The sequence below is a fragment of the Dysidea avara genome, chromosome 15 (assembly GCF_963678975.1).
Source record: "Dysidea avara chromosome 15, odDysAvar1.4, whole genome shotgun sequence".
In the NCBI taxonomy this organism is placed as follows: Eukaryota; Metazoa; Porifera; class Demospongiae; order Dictyoceratida; family Dysideidae; genus Dysidea; species Dysidea avara.
In genome coordinates this window covers 11,204,604-11,225,342 of record NC_089286.1, presented here as the reverse complement: position 1 = coordinate 11,225,342, position 20,739 = coordinate 11,204,604, and the positions used below count along the sequence as shown (strand labels likewise).

General features: G+C 36.4%; 2 protein-coding genes across 3 annotated transcripts; both read right to left on the bottom strand.

The window, feature by feature from the left end:
• Positions 1-1,600: 1,600 nt before the first annotated feature.
• On the bottom strand, positions 1,601-5,299 carry LOC136245509 (uncharacterized). Its single transcript, XM_066037039.1, has 6 exons — positions 4,996-5,299; positions 4,496-4,615; positions 3,859-3,909; positions 3,330-3,400; positions 2,915-2,996; positions 1,601-1,804 (listed from the first exon to the last, which is right to left on the bottom strand). Exons 1-6 carry the CDS (start codon positions 5,233-5,235, stop codon positions 1,784-1,786), a joined length of 585 nt encoding a protein of 194 aa, XP_065893111.1. The 5' UTR covers positions 5,236-5,299; the 3' UTR covers positions 1,601-1,783.
• A 1,012-nt stretch (positions 5,300-6,311) lies between these two features.
• On the bottom strand, positions 6,312-18,964 carry LOC136246011 (uncharacterized). 2 transcript variants are annotated; one of them, XR_010696206.1, is made up of 6 exons: positions 18,708-18,964; positions 13,881-14,000; positions 12,749-12,799; positions 12,475-12,545; positions 7,607-7,683; positions 6,312-6,475 (listed from the first exon to the last, which is right to left on the bottom strand). XR_010696206.1 is itself a non-coding variant. In XM_066037466.1 (6 exons), exons 1-6 carry the CDS (start codon positions 18,951-18,953, stop codon positions 6,434-6,436), a joined length of 612 nt encoding a protein of 203 aa, XP_065893538.1. In that variant the 5' UTR covers positions 18,954-18,964; the 3' UTR covers positions 6,312-6,433. The 2 variants fall into 2 exon arrangements, 1 of the variants encoding a protein (XP_065893538.1); XM_066037466.1 differs by having other exon boundaries at positions 7,607-7,688.
• Between the last annotated feature and the right edge of the window lie 1,775 nt (positions 18,965-20,739).

Genomic DNA, 20,739 nt, shown 5'->3' with positions numbered 1-20,739 from the left:
CAACACAGTCAGAAGTCCCAAGCAAGGATCCGCGGGGCTACACTACTTAACTATGCCGTTTCAGTGTTAAGGCAAGGACTGATACAGATTTCCAAGCAGTATAGATCAAATGTCGCATCTTCGAAAGCTCTGCAAGACATACGCACGGTCCGAGCAAGGCTGCAGCAGTTCTGCTACTTAAAAATCGCTGTCACCAACAAATTACCCAGACAAACAGAATGCTATCAGTCTCTGCTGGGCCATGACATTCAATAGAATGCAGGATTTTTCATAACAATGGCAGGTACGCCTTTTTTTAGTGGTGTCCGGAAACCCCAGCCTCATAAATTTTTGGCAATTTCTCAAACTGCAAATTTAAACTGCTCTTTCTCCTAGCACCCTATACTTTACCACCCACAATTTACACCACCGACAGCCTAGTTCATTAGCTACAATTCAGCACTAAGCATTTTAAAATCTGTTTTTCTTTCGAGGAGAAATGAACAAATTTCTAATGCGTGTGCAAACTTTGTCCGGAAACGCCCGCCCCTACCTTATATTGGCTTTATATGAGCAGAATCAACGATGATCCGCTGAAACACGCCGACCCCTACAACTTGCAGTCAGCAATTTCGTATATCATAATGCGTGGTTAATCTTGGTATATGCAGTTCTGTCTGTTCACTAGCTACACCGCTCATTTGGAGGAGCAGACATCCTGCTAGCAGCCAACTACCCAACATGGTGGATTCTCAGAAACAACGTAAACAATAACTATGCATGCATCCTTCAATAATTAAGTGCTATATAGCCACACCGCAGTTTCATTAGCAATTATAACAATACATGCAAACAAATTTTATACAACTAGGCTATATAATTAAGTATTGTTGCTACTGGTAAAAATGATAATTCTCTGATGCCATATATATACAGTGATGTGATTCATTGTGCATATATATACCATGCATGCATACATACATGCATGGTATGAATGTATTGCATATAGTTACTGTTTTAGCTATAGTTCATGCAATGAACAGGCTAGCTGCTCAAAGAAATAATATACTTGACTTTACACTGGGAGCTGCTTGAGTGTATTTGCTTTTGTCCATGCTCTCTGGAACAAAGCAAATACTTGTCAGGTTCAGTTGTACCTGCAGCAAAGTTAGCAAACAGTGGCATTGCAAGTGGTAGGGCACAGAGCAATAACTGCCCCCTAGATCAATCTAGAGAATACGCCTTTAAAATTTTACAACTCAAAGAAGGCAAACTAAGAAACTATAACTGTAGCTATGTAGATAAAGTGCCTGTCTTTCCAACCACGTACATAGTGCTATGCTGCTTGCCTGCTTTAAATTTCAAATTTGTTGAATATAATGACCAGAGTATTTCACTGTTTTATTAGATTATTTGTACCAAAACTTCGGTGCGCCTCTGTTAGCAGATTGAATCCAAGCAGACCTCTTGCATGTGTCTGTTTATATTGTAAGAACTATATGTTTTGTATTTATTTGTTTGTTTGTTTATTAAGCTTTGCAGCATGGGTACAATGCAATACTAAATATATAGTGCAATTACAACCACAGAAAAGAACAATCAGTCCATGCTGAGGGTCCAATTACACAGTAGCATTGGCTTCTTTCATACATTGTGAAAAACAAATACATGAAGTTATGAACACAACTAATGCATGCAAGTGTAAAACCAGAATTATGTGAGTTGCATAATCTCACAAAGTGCAGTTATTTGGTTAAAACAGTGCAGTAAATGCATAAAGTCACATTTCACAGTATCAGTGGTATCATGGTTTTTCATCGATTAGCTAAACAAAGAGATATAATATGTTACACATCCATATATGGAACAATCGACACACACATGCACATGCACATGCTCACTGCACACAGAGAATATATTATCACTTAAGTTACAAACGTTACCAGTAGAAGTTATAGAAGGGGAAAAGCACTATTCCCTAATGGAACATTGCTGTCACATACAGAATTCAAGAAAGCATTTGGTTTCATAGCAACTATATGTTAAACAAAGGTGCTATGGTAGTACTTAGAAGTACCAAAAGTCACTTTGAAGTGCCGTGCTGTTTTTTACCAAAGTGATCAAAATTTAGGATTTTTAGGTGCTTCATATAGCATCAGTTTTAACAGTAAGGTGCTACAATACAGATTTTCATATTGAGACTCATGTTTAAGGAAGACCACTCAGAAACCATAACTCATAACAGTGCATCCTAGGCTATACAGATCTCAGTTATTTAAACACTTGATTATCTGACAATAAAAGCGACCATTCAAGTTGAGTATTTTGTCACTAGTGTGTGTTCTATTAGAGTAAATGAACGTTCTCATCATTGGATATTCATAATGTCAAATGTATTGCCAGTGATGGGCAAGTTACTTTGTAAAAGTAACTAGTTACATATTACATGCAACTGAACTATTTAGTTACAGTTACATATTACCCATAAAATAAAGTAACTGTAATAATATTACATATTATATTACTTTGTGTCCGCAGCCTTTAGCTGTCACGTGTGAAACTACCACCTTATCACGTGACATGATTGCATTGTTGGACAATATGCAAATCTTGGTTATAAGTAAGAAGCTGGTGAATAAGCTTCATTCAGTAGGCCTCGTTACTTCATTGTGGCTAGGTGTTACTCAGAGGATAACTAACGAGATTAGTAACTTCGTAATAATATTACGTCATATTAGACTCGTTACAGTAACTATATTACTTAGGTAACGCATTACATTTGTAAGTAAAGTATCTTGCATTATATTACCCGTTTTTATAGCGTATTTCGTTATATTACTTTGTTACCACAAAAGTAATAATATTACATAACGCGTTACATAAGTAACGCATTACTCCCAACACTGTGTATTGCTATAACACAGAAGGTCCTTACTAGTTGACATGATCCTGGTGGAGTTAAATCACATTTTTTGTATGCTGTTTGCAAAACTTCGCAACCCAATTTTGGATCTTTCCTGTAAAATAAAAATGTGTCAAATAAAGATCACAGAATTTTCTCAATATTAGAATAATATTATGTAGCTCTGTAAAGATGGGGGTGGTAGACTTACAACAGATTCACTTATGTGAATGCATAACTGTAGGAACAAAGGGATCCAGACAAATAAAGGATACACTTTACTACAAAACTACTCTACACCAAAAAGTTAAGCATTAAAATTTGTAATGCACATGTACAGCTTGCCCCCAGGACATTTTGCTCCTTCTACTGGCTTCTTTATCTTTTGTTTACATAAACTTGTCAATACTGGGCTAATGGCAGTTGAAAAACAGTGAGCTCTACTTACATAATGTTGTTATAAGCTTTAGCATCTGGTAGAAAACATCTTCCGTAACTGTCTGATGCCATGTACAATTGCTATATAAACACAAAATGTCACAAATGCAACATAATACTTTATCATGACAAGAAATAGTTGCAAAAATGTTTCATTGGGTCAATGTACATATGGTTAAATACTTGCTGTACTCAAATAAATTAGGCATTTAAAAGGATGATCATGTGTAATTACATAGTTAACTAAGTTCCTGAATACCAGTGATATTTGTTTTCTTGAAATCACCTCCCTTTTTAAAACTGAATAGATTTCTACCTTCAGTACATGCATTGATCAAAGATGTCCAGTTAGTGTGTGAGGTAGTGAAATGGCAGCTTGTTAGCTATACATATTAATATTTGCATCACTATCATCTGTACTATTGTATACAGTCAATAACACTTTCAACTTATTGACGTGTCCACAACTAAAGGCTACAATCAAAGATTACCTACTCTTGCTGGGGTCTGTAGTGTATCCGTTAACTACTAACGCTTACCTTATAACATTCATTTCCTTGGGTACAATTCTTAGTTGTATCACAGCTATCCTATGAAACAAAGAACATAATCTGTAATGACCATTTATAGCAGAAACTAGATTGACTTGTAAGAAAATTAACATTTTCCATTTATTGCTGCAGATAATTCAGATTAATTCATGTCAATATATAGGTCTCACGAGCACCAATCTCTAAGCTAGAGCAAGTAGGAATGCTTGTGTGATGTGACACATGAAAGAACTATAACTGTTCACACCAATTAAAATATTAAAGTAAATGAATGTAATACATAAAATGTATATAGTTAACATCAATATTGCTGATTTCAAATAGAGAACATTGCTTTATCTAGACCTTGTAATGAACCTTGAAACATTTGAGTATGCACACGTGTGCACATAACAATACGACATTCAACATGTATGGTGCATAATGTATATGTATTCACTGGATGTAATCCTTAATGACTTCGCACAGAAAAGTAATAGCCTATTAATTTTTAGGTAGCCACCTATAGCTAAAATGGTGTAAGGCATCATATTAGATACCAAGTACAAATTCTTCAGTAGCAACTACTATAATTCTCAACACACATACATTTGATGCACTGTCTTCACACACATTATCAACTCACAAATGCAAGTATTTTATCTAGTGTTGCAGTGGCTTCAGGATAGTTATACAGACATGTTTCACCTTCGTCATCAAATGTACAAGCCAAGGAGACTAGTGTTTGCATATCAAATTTGACAGTCTGCAAATAAAGAGAAACATACAACATCATCATCATAGAGTATGCGTCACATTGGTACTTATTCAGAACACAATAGGTAGTATGTGTGTAGTCACTTGCAAGATTGGTTACACTGCATGTTGTGCATATAGCTATAATGTTTGAACTGAGCCCCACAGCAAAATTTAAGGCCAAGGGATATCAGCAACAAAGCATAAATCCAATGTAGTCCATTAAAAATATTGGTAGTGACCTAACAAACTTTAAATTTTATGTTATTTCAGTGCATTTAGATTATTTCACCAAATCTTTTTCCTAACGCAAAGACAAAACAAGAAAAGGGGCTGAAAGACTAGCATGTATGCACAGGTTTTTACTTGTAGGTGTGTGTAATTGTTTACCGAGTCGTGAATGCAGTTGGATATGAAGTTATGGATGTTTATAGTACAGCGGTGATCCTGACAGGCATGGTGTATCGGTTTCATGTCAGTTGCATCGATAGTGATCGGCTCAACCACGCCCTCCCAGAGTGCTCTGCAGTTAGCATCTGCGTATATCGTATCATTATTCTTTGTACAGTTCTGTCCCACTACTCCATTGCTCAGCTGAAAGAGAAAAACTCCTACCAGTAGCCAATACATTATGATTGTAGGTTCCCGAAAATAAATCAAGTGCGCCACTAGTATCGCGGTTACTAGGATAATAGCGCACCTTCTGTAAGTGTCTACGCACTATTTACGCGCCCAACTCACACATCCCCTCTGACTTTTGGCCAATGATGTGTATGGTTATGGTAATAGCTAGCTACTTGTTGTTATTTTCATATAACTAGACTATGTGTTGATGTGTGCATGGCTATAGGAGTGCTTTTTAGAGAGGTGCCAGTGACTGTTTGTTTAGTGCTGACTGATACAATCTAATCAGTGCATTAACAAAGCAAGTAGCTATTGCAGCAGTTTTGTTCCCCTTATCTATTGTGGTAGTTTATTGTTTATTTTTCATTCAGTCAAGATCTGATGATCAGTCCGCAGTCCGGGCAATCAATATTGGATTTCATCTCTTGATAAGGATTTAGACACACACTTGTACCCTCCTGTGCACAGCATGAAGATATTGGCTGCATGTGAACATGTTTGAAGTGGCAAGGCTTGTGGACTTGTCAAGATTGTGTTAGCTAGCCTTATTTGTTGACGCAAGAGTTCCTGAGTGACCAGTCTCACTGATTATCCTTTTTACAAAATCTCCCGATACTGTGATGATTACATATAAGTATTTGGCTATCAACGAGTCCACTCATTTACAGTTCACTGTGACATATTCATTTGTGTATGATGTGTCATTAACACAAACCGCCAATATTTGGAATATTTGTTCGTTTATATCAAATGGTGTGGTCTTATTAGCTGCCTCAGGTGCTTTACATTGCTGGATTAAACTGTTTTGTTGTATTGTGTTGTGATTTTGTATGTATTCTGAATGGTATGCATGTTAAGGTGATATTATACTATCAGTTAATATAATATGCAGATCTGATAGTTGTGCACGTATTGAAAACAACTAAATTACAAATGCTGTGCTTTGTGACATGTTATAGTACATGATGCATCCGTGCACCACTGGTTATTGTTCTCCAGAGATAAAAAATTGTACATATATTATGTATCATCTTGTTGTGATTTCTGACTGCAACAATGGTATGAAAGTATCATCACACAGAATACGATTTTAAATAACAAAAAATAAACAATGCACCATACATTATATAGCGTACATATCATGCCTACATATAGCTACTGTAACAAATTGTTCAGCAGCCACTGCCATCAGCAATGATAATCTTCAGAGCTTTACAGTACAAACTTCATATGGCTGCTGATTAGGCTATGATAGGATACAATGGATCATCACATCAAAAAGGAATAGCATGTAATATGAACACTTATAGTTACAGCTACATCAAGACATTCAATAGTGTGCCATATAGTAAAGGTAAGTAGTGATGTGGGGGAAGAGTGTGACACAATGTACAGACACTAATTTCATCTATCTGCAGCTCATTTGTCCCAAAATTGTGACCCATTGCTTACAGTATCATACACTGGGACACTTGTCATTGCAAATTTGAGTTAATTCATGTCTGAATATGTGTCTTCAGTAAGGCTATGGGCTTGATTTTGTCACCATTTGACATCGCTTCATCCGGAGAAATGCTTTCTCACCAACTGCAGTACATACAATACATGCATTACTAACTTCCCTTAGTCCTCTGTGTCCCAGTTCTTTGTGCTGAACACACAAGCTGTTAATTCATGGTAACTACTCTGTGACCGTGTTGGCTAGATGTCATGCTTATTTTCCATAGTGATTACAGACATTCTTCTTGTACTGTTCTTCATTAGTAATACTGAACAAGGATAGCTCAAACCAAATGTAATGTTTTCAGTAATTGATTTTTGCGGTATGCTTCCAGACATTTATGGCATACCTAGCACCATTCTTCTTCTTATGCAGTGTGTGTGGGTTCAGTAAACAAACAAGTAGAACAAAAATTTAGAACTTTATGTTGGATTAGGGATCAAAGAAAATACTGTTATTTGCTTTATTTTGTGCAAAAAAATTCCTGATAAATTTTAGGTAAAAATATTTTCGTATGATTTACATGAATGACTGCTCTATTAGAGTAGTTCGATGTTACGTAAAATTTTTGTAAGTACAAGTTTTGCATATGAAAATAATTTTACAATAAAAAAAAGTAAATTACAGTAGGGAATAGTTACAAAGTAGTAGAGTTTGTCTATACTTGCATATATATTAATATACTTAATTCAGTCATGTTTATATAAGGATTAAATGTCATTAGTGCATATGCAGGTATAGACAACCTCTCTTGTTTCACTACCTTTTAGCTATTCCCTTGTTTCACTATTTTTTTTCCTTTCTCGTTCTACTTATTAATATGATAGCTATACTTTCTTTTACAATATACATATCAGTATTACAATAGATGCTCACCGGAATACACTCTCCTGGTGGCTTTATTTTACAGTTCCTGTATGCTTCTGCCAGAGCTCTACAACCCACTCTCGAATCTGCACTATTAAGGTAATAATTATAATAATGAAGATAACCCACATAAGATAAAGTGTTACTGAGGCTGAATGTCAGTGTAATGACGCAAGTATGCAGAAAGCTTTGATTGTGTGTGCACAATAATGGACAGAAAACCAAACGTGAGCTCATAATAATGTTTTAAGTGTACTTAGGTACTTATTTAGCCATAGTCGGGAATATCAAACAGTATGAGTGTATTGTTTAAATCGGGATTGCCCCAATAATAAACAGCTCATGCAAAAATTCCACCTGTAAAAATCTGTACGGAAGAGTCTCAGTATGTCTAAAGTTGAATATAGTGGTAAACGTATAATATATAGTCCTCATATTGAATTTTTTTAAAAAGCCCAAACCTGTTTTATGGTATGCCTGCCTGCCTGCCTGCCTGCCTGCCTGCCTGCCTGCCTGCCTGCCTGCCTGCCTGCCTGCCTGCCTGCCTGCCTGCCTGCCTGCCTGCCTGCCTGCCTGCCTGCCTGCCTGCCTGCCTGCCTGCCTGCCTGCCTGCCTGCCTGCCTGCCTGCCTGCCTGCCTGCCTGCCTGCCTGCCTGCCTGCCTGCCTGCCTGCCTGCCTGCCTGCCTGCCTGCCTGCCTGCCTGCCTGCCTGCCTGCCTGCCAGCTAGCCAGCCAGTGTAGCCAATCTGACTACAGTCACAACAAGGTTAGAGGCTAAATAGTGGTGCATCATATGACCACCAGTTTTAGCCACAATAACAAACTCACTAATGGCATTGTGTGACTTTTGGGGTTCCAATTAGTGTGTGCCCTCTGCACCTTGTCTTTCCTTTTATCTTCAGTCATAGATTCTCCACCAACAGGTGGACAGAGAATCTATGGTTCTAGTTGTCTTCTTAGAAACTAACCATATCACTAATTTGATGCCACAAACTTATTTAAAGTACTCACGCTGATGTATTACCAGTAGACAGTTGGCAGACCTTTCACAAACTAGCTGGACCAATAACAATCAAGTGACGTACCTCTTGATGATCTAGCTGGTACAGTGTCTGCCAACTGTCTACTGGTAATACATCAGCGTGAGTACTTTAAATATGCGTGAGTACTTTAAATATGCATGAGTACCATAGATTGCGTTGAGTACCATTAGCGTAATACATCAGCGTGAGTACTTGAAAGGTCCTGATAGGACCTTTCACAAACTAGCTGGACCAATAACAATCAAGTGACGTACCTCTTGATGATCTAGCTGTACTTATAGCAATTCACCATTAAATATATACTTCTTATTGGTAGCACAGTGAAAACAAGGCATGCCATGACCACTTTAATAAAGCAATAACTCGAATGCAAAAAATCACATTCGATATTCTAATAAAACAGTCACATGTGTATATCATTACTGTAGCTATAACAATAAAACTAAACAAACTAGTATGTAAAAAATTATTCATTTAAAAATGATGTAGGGATCCAAGTGATAAAAACTAGTGAGACAAGAGATGAAAGATGGTATTACAACATAGTTCTGTATGACTTTGGCATTGAACAAAATAATTGTTATGATATGCCAATAAAGGGATTTCCCACAGTTATGCATTCATCTCTTGTCTCACTAATTTTATTCTACATACCACATAGATTCCTAAAATATAATACACTAGTGTTTATAATACAAATTGCTAAGCACCATGCTATGTGCTATGCATGACTCATGCCAGGTGTATATTATACAGCAACCTGTGACTTTCTTCATTCAATAAAACAGCAAACTACTATCATTTCCAAGTCCATATGTGGCCGAATTTGACAAAACAAGGCTTCCATACACATCCACTATTTTGGCTTTGAAGCATCATAATTTAGTGTAGGAGTATGCCATTAGTTTCAAATTTTGATCTGTTATTTTACAATGCTATGGACGACTTGTGTGAAAATTTTAGGTCAATGGCTTATTGAGTAGTGACGTTACAGCATGTTTAAGTCAGAAAATTGGAAGTGTGTGGAAGCCTTGTTTTGTCAAATGTGGTCACATATATAGATTAGTCACAAAATCAAAATCCACAGTTGATCCTGCTAAGTGTCAGCAGATTAAAAATCTTAGGATGGCTATATTATTGATACCTCCATTTCTCATTAGTGCACTCCTGAGCACTGATAGCAGTGCTATATGGAATTTACATAATATATCGATTCTCTTTCCTTTGAAGTGAGCTACATCTGCATTAAAGCACAACAGTTATTTCACTGGAAAATTGAGGATCATGTTGTGTGATTTATACCCTGATATGCCTAACTCTTTATTGTGATACAGATATTTATCGTCTAGCTATGTTACAAATTAGTATAAGATTATTAAATGGTTTACTGCATCAAACAACATCAAAACAAGTTTTCATATCAGCATAAAGAACTAAGGGTGTGGTTTCCTAACCGACTTAGACAATGGGATCATTATATATGGTGGAGTCATTGTGCCATTTTAATGTTACATATAGTAGTACAGTACAGAAGACTGAACATGTTTTTGTTGATGAGCTGGAGAAATCAAAGCTTGCACCATATTTTGAGGGAGTGCTATAGTGAAATACATCAACAAGAAAAGTCATAAGTTGTTGTGTGGCAGCCATGGTGTCGCAGCAGTGTGAAGAACAGGTGTATAGAATCTGTCACAGTTTAAAGAAAAGGAATGATGATGAACAGTTGTCACAAGTTTTTGATTGCTTATAATAGTGCCACAGCATGCAGTAGAGACCAGGCATACAGATAACACAAAATAACCATTCTACAAGGGGCCTACCCATTAGGCCTGTGGGAATTATGCTATAAATTTCCATCATTATTCTATATATGCTGATTTTCTCCTATAATCTCATCAATATGCTCATTTTTATTCTTTTTATGGTTCTGGCTTGATCATTATTCCCCACTAAATTACAATTAGTTAGTATATTCACCAAAACATTAACACAGCAAAACAGTCTAGCACATCTAGCAAAACACTGCATTCTAATTTCTTATGTAACTGTCAAAAACTGCATTATACATATAATTTTGCTTTTTGTTTCTTAAGACTTTATATTTATAGCACAAGTGCTGAAGGTCTGTAGGACACTGGTCCTACAGTCTGCTCTTCATTAACAAACAAACAATCAAACAAACACATTAACTTCATTAAGCATTTTTGAAAAGTTGAATAAAGAAGAAAAAATCCATGCATGGGCAGGCTCAAAACTGCAGCCATCCGATTTGCTCATAAGTAAAGTTCAACGAATATTATACTGCAGCATGAAGGACACCTCTATGCAGTCTTGTAATGAACTTTGCTGCTGGGAGTTGAATGAAGACTTCAACAGTAAAAAGACTCACTCAGATGCTGCTGATAATGACTGCAATGTATTGTTTTACTGTTACTTGGTTTGTCTGGTGTTAGTTGAATGTGCTGATTATTCATGTATTATTTCATTTATTCGTAATATTCCCAAATTATGCTAGAATAATTCCAGTTTAGCTTCTGCAATCAAAATTCCAAAAATTATTCTGGCATAATTCCCACAGGCCTATTACCCATCTAGGTACTTGTAAACCTCACCAATTGTTTAACAAGGCATAAAACATTTACTAAAGCACATGCGCACTACATACCTTGTGCAGAAGCTTCCATGATATCTTTAGACTTCTCCATTTGTTATATCAAACATAGCTACAACATTAGACTCTACCTCCCATAATCGAATTCTTTTAGGTATACTTACAAAAAGAATGCAGTGGTTAAACTCGTATAAGCTTGGGTGACTGGTCGCTGGCTGCAGACTATTAGCAAGCAGTATGCTTGGTAGAGCATAACAATTCAATGGTCACAAGTGAGATTTGTACTGCTTGGGATCTTTCTCCTAGCAGGTCTCCTAGCAGGTCTCTTAGTAGTTTTTATAAAGACCACGTTACCTTTGAAGATCAAAGCACATTATGCATACCATTATCTATGTAATGTTGTTATTACTTGCTGTTGCTATCAGTTAGTGTTATGCAGTTTAGAAGAAGTCACTACAGAGCAGTCATGGTCACTCCCCTGGGTTGCAGAAATGTATTATCACCTAGCAACCAAGTTGATAGTTATTATTAGTAAAATAAACAACCTGCCTAACAGGTTAACCACAATCTTAAGGACTTTATTCATGCAGAAATTTGAGATGGCCATACATGTGTAGCAAAAGTCATCTGTGTTTAGTTGTATTATAACTTAAAATCACATGTTGTAAGGTACATGCCTGCGGTTTGACTTGTTTTGGCTTTCTCTGATGTAACTGTTGTATATTTAGCCAGATCTCTACTATCTGGGTCTGCATGGACAACCCAAATTAGTCACCTGCAGCTGGCTTATAGTCTATTTTAGTAGGGAGTGATGTAACCTTTCACAGCTTGTCAGATCCTAAGATTAGATAGATTATCAATTTTTGTCAAAGACATGGGTACACAGAAGGCATTGCCTGCAAAAATGCTCCCCACGCAAACATACAAATATATGTACACAACACATTAAAAATTACAACAACAGACAAAACAGAACAGTTTGAAATACAGAGTTTACACTGTATATTTCTTGTCCACTTCTCTTACACAAATATTCAAACATTTGTTCGTATTTTTTTTAATGAGAGATCATGTTCAAGGTTGGCTCACCAGTGAGTTGGCTTTGATACATATTACATAATTATGAAACTTGTGTGATTACAATGTGGTTACCAAATCAGGTAGAGAAAGCATTATGACCAACTTTAATAATTATGCATGTCAACATCTATCGTTTCACTTACTTAATAAGGCTGTAAGCTAATGCATCCTGTATAATACATCTTCCAGTTTTGTTTGTTTCCATCTCTAATGACTGTAAATGTAAACAAACTTAACAAACGCTACATAACATACTCGTACACTAAACATAACATCAACAAATTAAATGTATAGATGTGGTTAAGAATGTTATTGGCAATTCATTTCCAGTTCAAGCACTTAAAATCTCCTATTTAATTAAGTATAGCTGTTCACTTAAATAATTTGCTAACCTTTACAATTTACACAAGTACTTACTCTGTAACAGTCATCTGTTTGACTGCAACTCTTATTTTCATCACAGTTCGCCTAAAAAACAATTTAGCTAAATTTAGATGATGACTTATCATCTGCAAATGAAACACAACTACATGTCATGTGATCATAAATTGCTGCTAAAGTTTATACAGTAAATCTACTATGCTCGCAGTGTAATTTTGAGTACAGCATAACTGTGGCTTGCAGTTACTGTGCACACATAATTTGTTTTACAAATACATAGAGCTTCTCTGCCTGTTTGTTTTAGTGGCAAAACTATACCTGTAGGATAAAGGCTATTAACAGCACAAGACAGCAGAGCAAAATAATATTATGAGGCTAACAACTTATAGGACCTTTGAAGACCAGTACGAATTGAAGTCTGTGGAAGTTACATGCACAATCTATTCTCTTCCACAGCCATTTTATATTCAAAACAGCCAGGACAAGGAAAATTACAAAATTAATGTTCAACGTACACCTATCCTATTATACAGTAAAATGTATACTCTTATTGGATGTATGTAGACAATTGTTGCTATAATTTTCAGTCAGTGTTGATGTTAGATAGTGCATGTGCCCATTTGCATGCATGCAGTTGGGTCACTATTAAGGTCACTAATACATTCTCTGTTTTCTGTCCACCAGGCACCAGTATCTATGTTCAATGCTCTGTACTCTTCCAGTTTTTTTTCTTGCATACGGTACAGAATCTGTAAAAATGATATTGTAAGGACGTCATCTCACATCTCAGTGTGATATCAAGTCAGTGTTCTTTTGACTGCAACTTTAAAGATGATGGTACAAGCTTTAAAAGCTTTATACAGTTTGTCATGGTTGTGCCTAGGAAAGTAATGGCTTGAAAAGCTGTCAGGTTATAATGGAATAACGGAAATGGACTGCTTGCCCACATGCAAATAACATGCCTCAGTGGAGGACAGGAAGTAGAGAATATATTTGAGTGAACTTATTGAAAGTTTAGAATAGTATCAAACTACAACAGCAGTTAAATGTCCAACAACAGCTATCATACTGCAACAAAAGTTTTACGTACATAGAACACATGTACATTTATGATACCAGTCAAAAGTAGCACAATGTCATACATCTATTATGTTATTTATTCACTCACAGTAACAAGTATTCTGTTTAGAAAGGCAGTTGACTCAGTGTACCCATAGAGACAGCTGTTGCCTTCTTTATTAAAACAACATGCCAGCTCAAAAAATGTCTGCATTCTAGTCTTGCTAGTCTGCAAAGTAGAGTAAATGCATGTAGTATATAATATGAAACATGATTGTTATAACCTCAAATGTAACTATACAATCAAATGCTCTGTGTCCCATATCTATAATCATTCCCTTACCAGGTATGCAGTTAGCTATATAGTTTATCATAGTTAATGTGAATGGGTGTAAATGCTTTACTATAATTTATACACAATATTCATCAAAAGTAAAATATTTCCATAGATGAGTAATAGTAAGATTCAGAATAAATCAGTTAGTGAAAAGGTTCATAGCTGTGTAGAAAATGTACAAAACACTGTTGTTGCATCGCCATGCTATGGACACAGCTGCAGAATGAAATTGAAGGAAGAGATCGAGCCAGCACCTCCATTATGACGTTATCAAAAAAGGCTATGGATGAGTGACTAAAATGGTTCAGAAAGATGTGTGGTGCAAGGTGTAGAGCTTGAACAAATTGTAGTTTACAAAAGCATGGCCTTAATGGTGAGGAATCTGTGCATGCACAGTTTTGCTATAAAGAATCTTTTAGTTTGGGCTGTGGAAAGACTGCAAGGGATGCTGCAGGTTTGGTGGAGATCTAGGGAAGGCAAGGAGGCAAGGAGGCAAGGTGATGATAATACAGCAATGTTCTTGGCTGATGTGTTAACAATTGTTAATTCTCCTTGCTCCAGAAATACTGAGTTAATATACTCACCAGGACAAATATAATATGTCATAGACAAAACTGGGACTGTAGTATATCCAAAGCATCCAATAGTATGCCAAAAACGTGATGTAAGAATAACTGATATAGTCAGCTGGTAGGTAGTGTCACTAGCCAAGTGACTTTGCTAATCATATTTAGCTGAGTATAGATGAGGACATAGTGACTTCAGATGGATCACCACTTAATAGAAAAGGCAAGGAAGTAGCAAGTATAGGATAACACCAGAAGATGCAGTAAGAAGACTGTATGCTATGAGAACTGACCATTTATAGCTAGTGTTTGCTGTTTAAAAGTTACATATGGCACAAAATCACATGATAGGAGAAGCTAATAGTCCAAACTGGGTACTGATAGACCATTCCTGCATCGAGTTACATTTCAAGGTATGAAACTTGGTCAATAATCAGTCCTCATTTTACACTACAGGTAGCTAATTACCATAGCCTTCAACACAAATATTAAATGATGTCCATCAAAGTTGAAATTCACAGGGTTACCCTTACCTTATAAGAAAATAAAAACAAAGAAGAAAACCCGAAGTTTTGGTCACTTGTATCTCAGGAATGTAATTTCCTTCAAATTTGGTATTTAGACTCTCCTTCTATAGGTGGAAAACTCCACTCAGATAAAAAAGAAATATAACTAATCAGTAGCTAATTGTCATCAATTCCTTGGTCGCGGGGCTTACGCTACTTTACCTGTTCAGACACCCTAGCCCCATCTAATTTGTCTACTTCCACAAGTGGTACCAGCCAGCTGGCAAACTCTGCAGAGTCAGCTAAGATCAGGAAGTATTCTTTTCTAACTTTATCTTTTTACTTTTCCCCTCTATGTGTTGAGACCCTGGGTGGTTGGGGACCATATGCACATTCATTAGTGAGGTGGATAGGTTCCCGGGTAATGGAGCAGTCTGGTGATAATGGGGCCATCCAATTTTTGATTTAGAAGGTTCAATGCATCAATGTTCAACGTGGCAATGCTGCATCTGTAACGACAACGATCCATCAATAAAAAAAATTGTTCAATCTGGATAAGAGATCATAAATCTATGTTATGCTAGTGTTACGGAAATGTTAAACAAACTTGATTTTAAGACCTTAGCAGAGAGAAGAAATGAATCAAAATTCATATTTTTGTACAAGATTGTTAAGGTAGCTACTGACCCTACTATACTAAAAACTTATTTTATATGTAGATGTTATAAGGAAATATAGTAGAAATATTAATTGTGCATAAATAAAGTGTGGGTGGGGCTCCATAGTGTTGAGCCACTCAACCAAAAACTGCATTTCTATTACTTTAGTTGTTATTTGTATCACAATGATGAATCATAGCCTGCTAGTACTTTTTAAAAGTTATCTACAAAGTCACAGGTATGATGAAAGATCCTATGCATTAAAAAGTCCGAGGCAATAAAACTTTTTTGCAATATTCTATATCACGTCACATTATATGGCATCTAATTCAGTCATTTATCAGTCATATGATTTAGTTAGGTTTGCTTTTTTGGTGCATAGGACCTTTCATTGTACTCATGGCTAATAAATAAAGCAAATAAAAGGCAGCTTACAATTTATTCTTGTGACATAAATTATAGCCAAACATTGGCAAAAACAGGCTTTTTGATCACACAATTTGTGTTACAATAATAAAATGTAAGGTAACTTTATTTATTAGCCACAGGTACAATGAAAGGCCCTGTACATCAAAAAAACAAACCTAACTAAATCATGCGACCAATAATTGACTGAATTAGATGCCATATAATATGACACAATATAGTACAAGTACACAAAAAAATTTGGAATTTTCAACTAGAGTAGGGACCATAGCACATCGATAAAAAGTACTGAAACAAGTTGGAGTAGTCCATGATATTAAATCACTGTAAAACAATAAGAAGTGTTATATCCCAACTGTGCATTTCCGTTATGGTATCTTGAGCACAGTAGGGATATAACACTTCTTATTGTTTAACAGTGATTTAATATTGGGACTACTCCAACTTGTTTCAGTACTTTTTATCAATGTGCTATGGTCCCTACTCTAGTTGAAAATTCCAAATTTTTTTGTGTACTTGTTTGTTAACTTTTTTTGTAAATAATTTTATTATGACTGGTGAACCCATGCATACCACATTTGAAAAGGCACCGCGTGCCCCAGCTATATCAATTATCGTCTGAAAAGTGAAGTATCCATTATGCTTCGTTATCAGCTATGTTCAACCCGTTACACAGCATTTCGAATCAAGAACTGTTCAAAAAGCACCTCTACAATCCACGCATACCAAAAGAAAGAAATTGTGCCACGCGTCCCAATCATATTAATTATCGTCTGAAAAGTGAAGTATCCATTACGCTTCGGTAGGCTATGTTCAACCCGTTACACTGCAGTACGAATCAAGAACTGTTTGAAAAGTACTTCTGCAATCAAAATAGCCACAATGAAAAATACAGACGATTTCCGTTTTGAAGGGAAGCCATCACATGCTCGTGCCAAATTGACACCTTTCCCTGTCAGCAAAGATGAATGGGACACAAAGGAGGACACTGGTAAGTCCATGAAGAATGCATTGTACATATTACGGTATGCCAAAAGGCACCTGTTGGGCCGAAGCAACGTTGAACAGTGAAAAAATCAAGCCCGTAGCCTTAGCCGTTATCGAGTTACGCTTGTCTGAAGACACCAGTCAGTTACTTACTTACTTACTCAGTCAGTCAGTAGAAAATTCCGTTGAATAAAAAAATTTTTAAAATTCTGTTGAAAGCGTTTCGGGTTGACCTGAAAGCTTGTTTGGGCTTAGTTTTACCTCACCAATACTGCTTCATCATCGTAAGGGAAAATGGAGGCTGGTTTTGGGTGATATTATTTCGTGGGCCACGCCTACTCCTTTGTGGTCCCTACTATACAGTTACTATCGTACTGTATGATATTGCAAAAAACTTTTATGGTGTAAAAAACACACACACCAAAGATCTGTTGGTAGCAACCAACAGCCATAAAATACGTACAATTAAAACTAACCACTTAAGTAATTACATATAGTTAAGATTGTAAGTAATTAAAATTGGTAGTTGGAGTTTTGTAGAAAAAAAAAGTACTAGCAGGTTATGATTCATCATTGTGACACAAATAACAACCAAAGGTAGTAGGAATGCAGTTTTCGGCTGAGTGGCTCAGCACTTTGGAGCCCCACCCACTTTTACTATAATTATTTTCTTACAATTACTACATACAATAAGTTTTAAAATTCAAATATTGTAGGGTCAGTAGCTATCTTAATAATTTACAGATGACATTCACTTCCCCCGACTACCTATTCATAATACAAGAGAGCACCAACTGAGTTTTGCACCACCTGGCTCCTACCAAAATCAACTCCTACCACTATAGCTACTCCTTTTTCACTTCAAAACTTCGACAATGGAAAAATCTTCCGGAATCTGTAATTAATGCATCAAGTATAGGACATTTTAAATCTTTACTATGTAATTTACACCTACAGTGTGCTTTTATACTTGCACAGTAACGTATACGTATGCATATAAAAACCGAGTTAAAACTTTGCCGGATTGTGGCGCGCCAGCTTATTTGGCCGCACGATGCACCATGCATGTGAATAATTGCAGAACGTCGCAAGCGAGCGGAAGAGTATAATATAGGGACTATAACGGGGTGCTAACATAGCATATAAACATTAAGTTACTAAGTAACAAACACTTTGTAGCGTTAACAGTTTCGGTTTGAAGAACTCTTAGCTAGCTATATGAAGCTATATCTCAGTAGCTACAGACCGAGTTTTACAAATCCTCAAGCCCACTAGAGATGTGCGCACACCTGGATGTGCGTAGCTACATTAATTTTTAGTAATCAGCACACATGTATTCATAATGCAAAAAGAAGCAGGTGCTATCAAGATAGCTACGTGATCACGGATTAGGGGAAGGACTCTGAGAATATTAAAATCGGCTACCCGCTAGCTAGCTATAACTATGTAATATACCTTGTCATGGACACAGTTGGTAAGATAGTTGTGGATGTTCATGACACAATGTCCGTCACGACAGGCGTAAAGTATTATTTTGCTGTCGGATATTCCAACGCTGTTAGGTTGAGCCACGCCTTGCCAGAGAGTTCTGCAATTGATATTTCCGTACAACGTATCATTGATCTTAGAGCAATTCTGTCCCACCACTCCACTGTAGAGTTGGATGAAGAAAATTCCCACAATTAGCGAATATCCCAACATGGCTACACGCCTTATCGACACAAGTCAATGCCAAGCTCTAAAAAAATGACCTTTTTATACTGACACGTGCTGGCGCCTGTGAAAGATAATTCACGTGCAAGCCAGTTCATGAGTTCGCTCCTGCGACCACTAGCTATAAAGTAGGCTGTAGTTATGAGACATGAAAATTTAAAACCATGCTGTTCCAAAGGGAAATAGCTAGTTTCAGACTTCCAAATTTTAGGCACACACTATATCTATGTGTGGCATTTAGTCTCAGTAACCAAAGGACTGTCAAGAATGGTGTGTGGAGACTTGAACGTTGCATTTGTATAATATAATTAATTTTTCTTTTTAATTGAGTGTATATGTAATGCTGTTTTTGTTTTTTTTTGTTACCCTTGCCATGCCCACTTGTGGGGCTTATATATCCCTATTTGTGGTAGCATGTGTCCAAGGATATAATTATACTGTTACTGTGTTTTTCATCAATAAAACTGATGGTTTTCTCTCTCGGCATCCTTCTGCGCAGAATAATACACAGTAGAGCATGGCATGGCATGACATAGTCAGTGACCCAATTATGGGATCTTGGATGGGTTATGAGACACACATATTTAAGCCTTTGTAAATGCAAAACAAAATCACCCAAAGCATTGAAACTTAAAATGTAGTTACAGGTAGCTACTACTATACACTGTTATATTATCTACTGGTGGTATAAATTTTTTAAAACCATTCTATAGGAATGCAGAAAATTTAAGACGCACTCAATCAACCAATTATGGGACACTTGCAATAGTTAGGAGACACCATATATATCACATAAATGTAGTTTATTGCATCGAATTAAGGACAAAAATGATTCCTTCCAATGTTTTCAGATCACTGCATGATGGCATATAAAATTATAAGCCATACCGCATATCTTTGCTGTTAGAAGAGTTTGTGAGCTTAATTCCAACTAAACAAATGTTTTGAAATCTAATTAACTAATGGCATTTCTTTCATTTGCAGGTTGTCATCATAATTATTCAAGCTAATGTGCTTATAGCAGTGCGTATGTGCTGCTTTAAATTTGTCTCATTTTTCATGCATTTTTGCTATAAATTTTGCATACTGCAATACTGGAGAATGTATTATAGCCTATATTTTTACAGTACATGAACAAGTGTTAAAATTGTGACAATACAACTAGGTATTCCGTAATACCTGCTGTCACATAATCCCAACCAGCACCTACTATGTAAATAGTATTGGTGGTCGAATCAGGTAGTCAACCTTTATGCCTGAAGTTGCCAACACATGATGGCAAATTACTGACCCCTGGCTCACCTGAGCTTAACAGTGCTCACATGAGTTTGACAATGCTTGGAACCTACCTACTATGCCTGACTCTGGTCACAGGAACTAACCTATTTTTCAGTTAGCTCCTGGAGAGACACCCCCTCATTAATACTTATAGCCAATGTATTGTGGGAGGCAGGTGGGAAACTTAAACCAACCAGCACACTACTTTAACACTGAAAAAAAGGTTAGTTTCTGTAAGGTTAGTTCCTTAAAAAAGGTTAGTTCCTTAAAAAAGGTTAGTTCCTTTAACACTGTTCGTCAACGCTGTTAGTATCAGTATTAATCATGAATTAATACTGATACTAACAGCAATGACGAGCAGGCTTGATTGGACCACATTGAAGCAGATGCATAAAATTAATTTTTATTATCTCTTTTTCATGGAATTTTCCAACAGGAACCAGCCTGAGTTATTTCTTGCCACAATACACCAATACGATAGAATTATGCAAATTCT

Excerpts from the sequence above, each read along its gene's own strand:
- LOC136245509 (XM_066037039.1), bottom strand. The coding sequence starts at position 5,235 with ATGTATTGGCTACTGGTAGGAGTTTTTCTCTTTCAGCTGAGCAATGGA. Across the intron at positions 4,616-4,995 it reads CCAACTGCATTCACGACTCG|ACTGTCAAATTTGATATGCA; the intron begins GTAAACAATTAC and ends CTTTATTTGCAG. Across the intron at positions 1,805-2,914 it reads CACCAGGATCATGTCAACTA|CTAATCGATGAAAAACCATG; the intron begins GTAAGGACCTTC and ends CTCTTTGTTTAG.
- LOC136246011 (XM_066037466.1), bottom strand. The coding sequence starts at position 18,953 with ATGTTGGGATATTCGCTAATTGTGGGAATTTTCTTCATCCAACTCTAC. Across the intron at positions 14,001-18,707 it reads CCAACTGTGTCCATGACAAG|ACTAGCAAGACTAGAATGCA; the intron begins GTATATTACATA and ends TCTACTTTGCAG. Across the intron at positions 12,546-12,748 it reads AAACAGATGACTGTTACAGA|TCATTAGAGATGGAAACAAA; the intron begins GTAAGTACTTGT and ends TTACATTTACAG.